The sequence below is a fragment of the Furipterus horrens genome, unplaced genomic scaffold (genome assembly GCF_987537825.1).
Source record: "Furipterus horrens unplaced genomic scaffold, mFurHor1.1.pri manual_scaffold_10, whole genome shotgun sequence".
NCBI lineage: Eukaryota > Metazoa > Chordata > Mammalia > Chiroptera > Furipteridae > Furipterus > Furipterus horrens.
Window position 1 is genome coordinate 66228021 of NW_028327180.1, and position 12365 is coordinate 66240385.

At 38.8% G+C, this 12365-nt stretch overlaps 1 protein-coding gene across 1 annotated transcript in view; it reads right to left on the reverse strand.

The window, feature by feature from the left end:
- MEIKIN (meiotic kinetochore factor) overlaps positions 1-12365 on the reverse strand; it is a 53457-nt gene that overhangs the window by 24708 nt on the left and 16384 nt on the right. Inside the window, 2 exon segments of the mRNA XM_090290235.1 lie at positions 8589-8628; positions 10968-11087. Of these exon segments, the coding sequence (XP_090146361.1) occupies positions 8589-8628; positions 10968-11087 (160 nt within the window).

The window sequence follows — 12365 nt, forward strand, 5'->3', positions numbered from 1 at the left end:
CCAAGGGCAGCAACTAGAAGGGTGCCAATGACATACAGGGAGTGGGTGAAGTGACTGGAAGGGGGGCAAGAGCCAGGCAAGTCACCAGAAGTCAGGTAGCGGCATTGGGCCCTCCCTGAGCTCCTCACTACAAATGGAGCCTTAAAGCAGTGAAGGGGGTAGCCCCACCCTAGCAATTACCTAAGGCTCTACCCCATTAAATTTACAGGTGCCTTTTACATAGGCCATGCTACTAAGACAGAGAGTAAAAGCAGCTCTACCTAATACACAAAAACAAACACAGGGAAGCTGCAAAATTGAGTAGGCAAAGAAACATGGCCCAAATAAAAGAACAGAACAAAACCCCAGAAAAAGAACTAAACAAAATGAAGATAAGCAATCTATCAGATGCAGAGTTCAAAAGACTGGTGATAAGGATGCTCAGATAACTCAGAGTACGGCAAAAAATAAAGGAAGAAATGAAGAGTGCACAAAGTGAAATAAAGAAAAACATACAAGGTACCAACAGTGAAGGGAAGGAAGCTGGGATTCAAGTCAATGATTCAGAACAAAAGGAAGAATCAAACGTTCAATCAAAACAAAAATAAAAGAAATAAGAATGCAAAAACAACAACAAGAACAATACCAAGGAGAGGATTAGGAACCTCTGGGACAACTTTAAATGTACCAACATCCAAACCGTAGGGGTGCCAGAAGGAGAAGAGGAAGAGCAAGACATTGAAAACTTATGTGAAAAAGTAATAAAAGAAAAATTCCCTAATTTGGTGAAGGAAATAGACATACAAGTCTAGGAAGCATAGAGAGTCCCAAATAAGCTAGACCCAAAGAGGACCACACCAAGACACATCATAATTAAAATGCCAAAGGTCAAAGATAAAATCTTAAACGCAGCAAGAGAAAAGCAAGAGTTACCTACAAAGGAGTTCCCATAAGGCTGTCAGCTGATTTCTCAAAGAACCTTTGCAGGCAAGAAGGGACTGGCAAGAAGTATTCCAAGTGATGAAAAGCAAAGACCCATAACGTAGATTACTCTATCCAGCAAAGCTATCATTTAGAATGGAAGGGCAGATAAAGTGCTTCCAAGACAAGGTAAAGCTAAAGGGTTTCATCATCACCAAGCCATTATTACATGAAATGTTAAAGGGAACTATATAAGAAAAAGAAGATCAATACTATGAACATTAAAATGACAACAAACTCACAACTATCAACAACTGAATCTATAAAACAAAAAAACTAAGCAAACAACCAGAAGAGTACTAGAATCATAGGTATAGAGAACATCTGGAGGGTTATCAGCAGGGAGGAGGAAGGAATAGATTGGGGGAAAAGGTACAGGGATCAAGAAGTATAACTGGTAGGAACAAAATAGACAGGGGGGGTGTTAAGAACAGTAAATGAAATGGAGAAGCCAAAGAACTTACATGCATGACCCATGGACATGAACTAAGTGGTGGGGGCAGAACTGCTGGAGGGAAAGGGGGTACTGGGTCGAGGAGGGAAAAGGGAAAAAAATTGGGACAACTGTAGCAGCATAATCAATAAAATATACTTTTAAAAAAGAAGAGAAAGGGGGCAGAAGCTTAGGACACAAGCAGTTAGACAATGGGAACTGACTTTTCTCCCTCAAGCCCCAAATCTAGAGATGGTAGTAATAGGTGGGAAGATGAAATTAGAAGAGGTGAAGAGAAAGGCAAAACCCCTACTTGTTTTTACAGCCAGAGGTAACAGGGGTTTATCTTCCCAGTGCTAGAACCCTGGGCTGTGCGATATGGCCTGAGGCTGAGATCCCTTGGGGAGCAGACGTCCACGCATATTGGAAACTCAGTATTAAAAATAAGAGCTCGAGATAGTCAGGCAGGGAGAGAGCCTCAGTTAGCCCTCCTCCGAATCCTTTAATTCCTGAATATTGTGAACAAGTTCTCAAGGCTCCACATACTAAGGGCAATGCAGAAGGTGGTCAAATTTAGAATCCAAACACCTGGCTTAGTGCTACTGTGGTGAGGTGACTCTACCACAAATCTTGCAGAAAGGCAACCAGGTCAAAGTCTGGATGCAGGATTTCAATAAGAGTCAGGGAGTTTGGGGTACCAACAAAAGCAAAGGTGAGGATAAAATCAGCAATGGAGGACCTCAGGGCCTAAATAAGGTCATAAGTTCACCAATGACTTTAAGGTGGAGTCCAGCCCAGGTATAGAATAAGCCTTAACACTTGCAGCACAAATTAGTAAAATTCCAGAGATAACTTGTGGATATCAGACACTTCAAGCTCCAACTTCCCCCTTTCCCCACCTCTGGCCTGCAACTGTGCCTACTTAGGGTGACTACATGTCCAAACTTGGACCTTTCTGAGAATAAAAGTGAGCTCTGTTAACAATTATGTCAGAACAAAAGGCAGATATTGGGACTGTTCCAGGCAAAGCAAGAGATATGACCACCTACCTATATGCCATCCTCAGGAATATGGAATGGGGAAAAAAATCTAAAAGCGTCAGCATTCCCCCAAAAGGGGCTTTTAAAAACATTTTTATTTTTCAATTACAGTTTACATTCAATATTATTTTGTATTAGTTTCAGGTGTACAAAAAGTAGTTAGACAAAGTGTTACTCCTGATATTTCTAGTACCTATCTGGTACCATACAGTTATTACAATATTTTTTACTGTATTTCCTATGCTGTACTTTATATCCCTGCAAAAGAAACTTTTTAAAGGAAGTAACTAGGTGGCATCAATCACTAAGTTTAACTCATGATTCCCCAGCTAAATAAAGAAGGGTGATGAGAGTCCATGAGAAGTTTAGATCAGTTATTTAAAAATAAATATATATTTTCTTTGCATATCTAAGTGGTAGGTTTTGTTTTCTAAAGATAGATCCGCATTTAAGGGAGAGAGGAAATAGGATGAGATACATATAATCAAGCATTATATTACATTTGCCCCATTTCAATACATAGGCAATGGTCATTGAAGTGAGTTTATACAGATTTTATAGCAATAAACAAAATTCCCTTTCTCCATTAAGTACCATATCAAAGTCACAGGGTTTAATTTTGTGAATGTGTTACTTAAAGAGAATGCCAAAATATCTAGTAGATAATAGGTGTTCAAATGTGGTATCATTATTATCCAATCCCCACCCTTTCCTCTTCAGAAAAAGCTGCATTGCAAATTCTGAAGTCCATCATCATTTCTCTCTGGTGACCTTAATCCCTTACCTTTAGAATTTTCACTGGGGTTTACCAAAAAAGAGCAATTCCCCTAGACATAACAGTAATAGATTTTCCTTTCTTCAGAAACTTCTAACCATTCTGATGCAAGTGTGTTCATAAGAAGGCTAGCACCCTAATACTACATTTTTCTCACTCTACACACTTTTCCAAGAGGACAGCTATGCCTTCAGGTCAGAACTTTTCCCTTGCTCTCCAGGCTGGGATATCCAGCTGTTTGCTGGATATTGTCAATTCAAAATAGTGTAGGTATTTTAGTGTTTTCCAAACTAAAATAGTCTGTCACCCCAACTTACTCTTGTTTTTCTATTTGTGTTCCTTCACTAAGTTAATGAGTCACTCACTCAGTTTTCTAAGTCAGAGGACTGGGGGCCAACTTGCACATCCTCCTCCTCCCTTAGCCAACCAATCATTAAAAACTATTGATTAACCCTTGTGAACTGTTCCCAAATTTTTCCTTTATGCTATTCTTGCTGCTAAAGTTCAGATCCTAATCACACCTCACTTGGAATAATACAATAGTCATTCTTTCAATCTAATCACTCCTTCTAATCCATCTTTTCCTTGCTGCAAGAGTACTTCAGGAAGACAGAACTATGATAATGCATATCTCTGAGAAGATGTGGGATAACAGGCAAGAATTTTGGCTGGGTAATATGAAAGTTACACAGAAATCTGCACTCAGAAGTATATCAATCTTTACCCCCACACACTCATCAGCATGGAATATCTATACAATATAGATCCCCACCAAAAAAGACAACATTGTACTGTCTACCATTTAATTCTAGGGCAGCGGGGAATCTAGGTAAAAGATTGTAAGAGTTGTACATTATTATTTCAAGGACATGAAATCTATCAGATAGCTACAGACGTTTTCCTTGTGTGTCAAGAAGCTTAGTGGCAAAATATGGCTCAGTTAACTCATCTGACTCTTAACTTCTATGGCTTATTTTTGTTCTACTCCCTTTCTAATCTATATCTCCTATTAAAATTATATTTCCTTGATTTCCTTGATCCTAACTTTGTTTTTTTACAGCTTTGTTGATATAATTCACATACAACACAATTCACCCATTTAAAGTGTATAATTCACAGAGTTATGCAACCATCATCACTATCAATTTTTAAAAGATTTTATTTATTTTTAGAAAGAAGGGAGAGGAAAGAGAGGTAGAGAAATGTCAATTTGCGAGAGATACATCAATTAGTTGCCTCTCATACTCCCCCAGCTGAGGACCTGCCCTGAAACCCAGGCATGTGCCCTGACTGGGAATCAAACAGGTAACCTTTCGGTTCGCAGGCCATAAGTCAATCCACTGAGCCACACCAGCCAAGGCTCCTTTGCCTATTTTTAAATTGGGTTATTTGTCCTTCTATTGTTGAGTTGTAAGAGTTCTTTATATGTTCTGATACAAGTTCCTTATCAGATACATGATTTACAAACATTTTCTTCCATTCTGTGGATTGTCTTTTCACTTTCTTTTTAAAAAAAATTTATTTATTATGCTATTGCAGTTGTCCTGATTTTTCCCCCTTTGCCTCCCTCCACCCAGCACCCCCCATTTCTTCGGGCAACTCCCCTAAGGCTTATGTCCATGGGTCATGCATGTAAGTTCTTTGGCTACTCCACTTCCTATACTGTACTTTACATCCCTATGACCATTCTGTAACTACCTTTTTGTTACTTCTTAATCTCCTCACCTCTTCACCCATTCCCCAAGACACTGCTTCCCTCTGGCAACCATCAAACTGAACTCTATCCATGATTCTGTCTCTGTTCTTCTTGTTTGCTTAGTTTGTTTAGATCCAATTGCTGATAGATTTGTATTTTTTGCCACTTTATTGTTCATAGTTTTGATCTTTTTCTTTTTCTTAAATAAGTCCACTTAACATTTTATGTAATAATGGCTTAGTGATGATGAACTCCTTTAGCTTTACCTTGTCTGGGAAGCACTTTATCTGCCCTTCCATTCTAAATGATATCTTTGCTGGATAGAGCAGTCCCGGCTGTAGGTTCCAGCTTTTCATGACTTTAAATATTTCTTGCCAATCTCTTCTACCCTGCAGTTTCTTTTGAGAAATCAGCTGACAGTCTTATGGGTACTCCTCTGTAGGTAATTGCTTTTCTCTTGCAGCTTTTAAGATCCTCTCTTTATCTTTAACCTTTGGCATTTTAATTATGATGTGGTCCTCTTTGGGTCCATCTTGTTTGGGACTCTGTGCTTCATGGACTTGCATGTCTATTTCCTTCACCAATTTAGGGAAGTTTTATTTCATTATTTTTTCAAATAAATTTCCAATTTCTTGTTCTTTTTCTTCTTCTTCTGGTACCCCTGTGAAGTGAATGTTGGAATGCTTGAAGTTGTTCCAGAGGCTACTTATATTATCCTCATTTTTTTTTTTTTTGCATTCTCTTTTCTACGTATTGTACTAATTGGTTGTTTTTTCCTTCCTTATGTTCCAAATCATTGATTTGATTCTCAGCTTCATCCACTCCCCTGTTGTTCCCCTATAAATTTTTCTTTATTTCACTTGGTGTATCTTTTGTTTCTGACTGGATCTCTTTTATGCTGCTGAGGTCCTCACTAAGTTTCTTGAGCATCCTTATAACCAGTGTTTTGAACTCTGCATCTGATTGTTTATCTCCATTTCATTTCATTCTTTTTACATAGTTTGATCTCTTCTTTCATTTGGGCCATGTTTCTTTGTCTACTCATTTTGGCAGATTCCCTGTATTTGTTTCTATGTATTGGTAGAGCTGCTTTGACTCCATGTTTTGGTTGTGTGGCCTAATCTAGTGGGTGCCTTTTAGGGTCTGGTGGTACGGTCTCCTCTATCACCCAAGCTGGATACTCCGGTGCACCTTCCCTATAGGTTGAGTATACCCTCCTCTTGTTGTTGAGACTTTGTTGCTGTTGGCAGATCAATAGGAGGGATTTACCCAGGCCTGTCAGTTGCAGGGATTGGCTGTGACAACTGACCACAAACCTCCACCCTCTATCGAGGATCAGCTGTGCAGGGTCAGGGAGGTGGTGCTCTGATGTGGTAACTGTCCACTGGTTGTGCTGGCCCTGGGTTTTCCCGGGTGGTTCAGGCCAAGGTCAGCCCCCACCTGTGTTTTGCCTGGGGCCACCCTGCCTGAGCTATAGAGCAATCTGAGATGGCTGCTCCTTGTGCTGGGCTTGGAGATTCCCAGGCAAAGCCAAGCTGTGAATCTAGGCTGGCTATTGCTAGTGCCAGGCCTGGGGCTCACTGAGGCCAGTATAGCTTGTTTGAGAGGATTTAGGAAGTTGTGAAGCATGAGCCAAGACCAGCCACTCATATGAAAAAGCAGCTTGAGTGGCCCATAAGTTGGGTGGGGCAGAGTCTCTGGGGATCTCCAGGGTGGGAGTCTCAGATAGGGCACCAGCTTGATGGCTTGTCAGGGGATGATTTAGAAAAGGGACAATGGCCTCTGCTCACTTTGATGCCAGACCTTTCAGTTTCCCCCAGTGTGCCACCACTGCCTTTCAAGCTGCTACCCCACTGCTGGAGCTCTGAGAGAGTGAGTCTGAGTAGTTGAGTCGGTATGTGGGTTATTTAAGAGGAACTGCTTGGGGATCCAGCAGTTTCTCCCACCAACTCGATCCCTGGTTTTTGCAGCCAGAAGTTGTGGGACTTATTTTCCTGGCACTGAAATCCTGGGCTAGGGGCCTGGTGTGGGGCTGGGACTCTTTCCTCCCAAGATGTCCCTCCTGAATTTTTATCCCCTACACGTGGGTGAGGGACTTGCGCATTCCACATCTGTGCCCCTCCTACCAGTCTTGATGGATGTGGTTTCTTTAATTCCATAGTTGTCAGACGTCCATTCAACTTGATTTCTGACGTTTGAGTGATGACTACTCTATATTTTAGATGTAATTTTGATGTGGTTGTGCGAAGAGGTGAGCCATGTCTGCCTATGCCGCCGTCTTGACTGGAAGTCCCCAGGCTCCAGCAAAGGGAGGGTAGAGTGGACACTTGAGGAGAGTCTGGGATTGGTGGCACTGTAGAAAGAACTGAGGGAACAGCCACCAGGATCCCTGTGGTGCATCATTCCTGATGTTGCAAGAGCCATCTCCCTCAGGAAGAGCACTCCTTTCTGAATGGCATCAGCCTGAGAGGAAGCAATCTCTTTTCACTTTCTGTATGGCATCTACTGACTTTATTTTTAAACTTGTATGAATTTTTTATAAATTCATTCAACCTTTTAAGATTAAGGTGTTAAAATTTTACAGAACTACTGAAAATATTTCAGGGGTTCCCATCACAGTCAGGATAAAATAAAGATCCCAGCCCTTAAGGCCATTCATGGTGTAGACTGCAACCATTTCCTTGAAATGTCTCTCACATACACCTTAATCTCAGTTTACATGCCCCAAACCAAACTCTTCATCTTTCCCCAGTAATATGTTTATTTTTCCTCAGTCTTCTTCATATTAAAAAATGGCAACTGCATCCTTCCCATTGCTCAAGACAAAGCTGTGGAGTCAGCCTTGACTACCTTCATACTCCACATTCAGTCCATCAACAGTCCACTCTGTTGGTTCTTCCTTCAAATTATATCCAAAATCTCACCTCTCACTCACACTACCTCTACTCTTATCACTATGGTCCATAGTCCAATATCTCTTGTGTAGATTATGGCAAAATTATCTCCCTAATTCTTTGCCTCCTCATAGTCTAGTCTCAACACAGCAGCCACGGTGGTGGTGGTGGTTGTTGTTAAAACATAAGTCATATCATGTTTTCCAATGCATTTATATTATCTGGCCTCCTGCTTCTTCTTTCAGTTCATTTTCTACCTTTCTTCTCCTTCCTTACTCTACTCCAGGAGCCTAGGCCTTCTTGCCTCAAGGCCTTGCTCCAACTATTCCTTCTACCCAGAATGCTCTTTTCTCCAGAGTCACCCATCAGTCTGTCTCTTTCATTAGGTCTCTGCTCAAATGCTACATTTTCAATGATGACTTCTATGACCACATTCTTAAGACAGCAAGCCTCCATCCCAAGGTTCCTTAGCCCCTTATCTTGCTTTATTTTTCTCTATAGAATTCATTACCATATAGCACAGTATAAATTTACTTGCTTGTTTAGTGTCCATATCTTCCAACTAGAATGTGGACACAAGAAAGGCAGAGATTTCGTTTTTAATCAATTTCATTCACTACTATATATCTCCAGCAATTACAACAGTACTGGCACATAGTGAGTCCTCAAAAAATACTTAATAAATGAATATCTAAATTTGCAGATTAACAATCATACCTCCTATATAACTATTAGAATATGAAGTTTTAAAAAGCCCAACAAGTTTAAAAATGTTAGTTCTAGTTCTTACATTTTTCTATGGCATTTCTGATAGTCTTCTGAAGAGGTAGCTAGGAAAGGAAAAAAAAAACCAATCTATTAGAAATATAATTCAAACACAGACCAGAGGCTCATATTACTCTAGGTAAAAGTAAATATTTCCTCTAAAATTCATGGTGATAGTGTAGTTTGTTTTTTGGATTTATTGTTTTACATTGCTTTTATGTCTGCCACTTAAATTAATAAAAGTATTTTCAAAATACCAAAATAAAACACAATTAATGTAAAATTTTATGAGATGCAGGAATCTATCATCTTCCACTTGGACAGTTCTTTTTAACTTTTGAGGTCCTTTTACATCTATTATCTTACTTGAGTTTTACAGCAACCCTGTGAGGAAGACATACCATTTTACTATTTCCATTTTACACATAAAGAAATAACTGGTCAAGTTGTAAAACTAATAGCTATATACCTGAAACTTAAACTCAGGTTTCATTGTTCTTAATCTAGGACCAACTATAGAGATAAGCATATTAGTAGATTCATTAGTCAAGAGAATTCCAGTCAATCAACATTTTATTGCCTAGATACACCAGACTATTACTAGAAATATGAAGAGCCATGGGTGTGGTCTTTTGTGCTATAACCCTCAGCAGCTGCAGAACTCTGCTTACATTAAATCAGAGTATAAAAATCCCAAGTAAGGAGAAAGTGAAGTGAATGGTGCTTTCCAATAATTGCAAACATTTCCCTGAAAGGGAGGTTCCCCAAACATAAAGGACTACAATGGACATGTATCATCCAGCATTCACTCTCTGCTTTAGCTGATAAGAGTTTCCTACTTTTTCTTCTGATGGTCCAGACATTGCCTGTGACTCAATGCAGCAAGAGCCCTGCATATCTCCCTGGCCAAAATGACCATTCAGGGATAGGCATATGAACTACTTTAAGCCAATGAGTAAGGCCCAGGACTTATGTTCAAATAACTGGGAAAGGAAAACACTTAGTTCATTGGATGTGAGGCTGTAAGTATGTAAGTCTGGAGCTAAAAATGGTTGCTATACAAAGGAGCTTGGCTTAGAGTATAAATGATACAGAAGGATCCTGAGCTGAGAAATATAAAGTCATTGGGTCCTAGGGATATCATTTGAAACACTGCATCAAGTTGTATCTGCATCTGACTTACTACTGGATTTTTCAGGTTCATGTGGTAATAAATTTCCTTTTTAACCTAATACAGTTTGAGGTAAGTTTTTTTTTTTTTTCTTATCATTTGCCATGGACAAAGAAGCTAACTGAAAAACTTGCTAAAAAGGCAGACAGTTTCTTTGGGCACTATATATCAGGAAAGGTGTTGCCAAACTAAACATAACACAGAAGATAAGGCCTTCAAACACTGTTGGAAATACTGCCATCCAGACAGGAAGGAGGAAGTGATACTTTTCTGAGAATATATTTTTGGTATAGCTATGACTCTTAGAACCATAATCATGTTTCACATACTTTCACATAGTCTCCTCTCCTCAAATACATAAACAGAACAAAACAGGATGGGGGAACCAAAAACTGAATCTAACACTAACAAATGAATCTAACTATATTACAAGTGAATAACAAATGCACTGAAATCAGGGGAGGGAAAGAAAGAACTAACATACACAACTTTGGAAACAATATTTTGATTGGATACTATAATGATAAAGACAAAAAGAAATATACATAAATGCTTTAATCTATTTAGTAAATGTGTTTCTCACAGGGGTCTGGCGTAACTACTTTTTAAAAAGATTTTATTTATTTTTAGAGAGAGGGGAAAGGAGGGAATGTGTGGTTGCCTCTTGCATGCCCCCATCTGGGGACCTGGCCCACAACCCAGGCATGTGCACTGACTCGAAATCAAACCCGCGAACCTTTGGTTTGGAGGCCAGTGCTCAATCCACTAAACCACGCCAGCCAGGGCTGGTTTAACAATCCTAAAACATTTTTACATGTAGACTTGATTTAACTAATTAAGTAAATAAATAAAAGTATTGGACTTTAACCCATAAAATAAATATCCATAAGCCCATACTGATAAGAATAATTGAATAAATAAATGGCAGAGAGAGTCCTTTTACAGTAAAATTTAATTAATGTAGCAGGAAAGAATGAAGTAGAAAATCACCATTAGACAAACACCACAGCAACAATGGTTGCTGTCAATTTCCTCTGATGTCTGGTAATATCAGTGAGTGAAAGTTTGAGGAGACACAGGATTTTCAGAATGTCAAACTATCTTTTTCTAGATATTTGTTAACTATAAAGAGACACTAATAATTTTACAGTGGTGAAAATCAACAGACACCACCCTTAATCAAGTGATGATGGCTTTTCTTGTGATATGAGAAAAAAGAATGTGAAAACTCACCTAAAATTGAAGAGAGGTTTGAAAACTGTGGTGCCTTCTCTATTGCTACTGCTTTACTGGTATCCAGAAGAGTGGAATTCTTGCATTGTACATACCCTTCCAACTTGACACACTCCCAATCTTAGAAAGCAGGGAAAAATGGCATAAAACTTTGAACAACAGCAGGCAAGTGGCAGGTTACCTTTCCCTACTTCACCTTAGGTTCCCAGCCCATACCCCACCATGATAATTAAAGTTTTGTCCAAGAAAGAGAAAAAAAGACAAGCCTTGATGGCATCAGAATAGCGAATAATCTTTGGCCTATCCCCGTGCTCTAACCCAATTTCTTTCAGACTTTTGCCCCATGAAGATTATTGACCTAAGGGACAGACAGCATACATGGGAGCTGCCTCTCATATTTTATGTATTTTACACCTGTGTCCCATTAACTCTCATATCACTGAATTACATACTGCTCTTACTTGATGTCAGTTTTAAGCTTTCCATTGACTTCCCACTATGGAAAAATGAAGCTATTCTCTCTTACATCCCCTTGTTCCCACATTTCTTACCCTTCCCATTGTCCTCATTATTATGTCACATATTTAATTAGATCAATAGTCAGTGTAGACATTATGATGGTAACTTGCTATAAAAATGTTATTTATTCTTGTGGTATACCATAACCACTGTTTGCTTCTCCTGGGGTCAATAGAAGTGTTTTTTGTTTGTTTAGTTCTCTCCATATTTTCATTTTTTTATCCAAAGCTCTGCCAAATTATACAAATCCATTCTATTTATTCAGTTCTCTGGTGTTCTGAAGTTTCATAATGCTCTATCTTGATGTTTTTCATGTATTGTGCTAGAAACACTATGGCCCTTTTAACCCCAAAATCATATTCTTTATCTCTAGAAAATGTTCTTGAATCATTTCTTTGATAATTTTCTTCTCTCTTGTTTATTTCACTATCTTTTTTCTGGAACTCCCATTACTTGATATTTGGTTTCATGTACTGCTTCTCTAACTTAATTTCTCCAAATTGCAATCTTTAATTTTTCTGAAAAATTTCCTCAGCCTTATCTTCTAATACTTCTAAAGTTTTTCATTCTGCTATTGCACTTAATCTGTTCTCTGAATTTTCTTATAGCATCCTATTTAGCAGATACAATATATATTTTTCTTATCTCAATGAAACTTTTTCTGAGTTATTTTCCTCTCCTCGTGTTTCTATTTCTACTAGGTTTTCTTACTTTTTTAAACTTTTATTTATTGAGGTAGGAATGCCTAACATGAGATCTACCCTCTTAAATTTGTAAATGTATAATAGAGCATTGCTAACTATAGTCACAAAGCTGTACAGCAGATCTCCAGAACTTACCCATCTTGCATAATTGAAACTTTATAGCTGTTGAACAGTA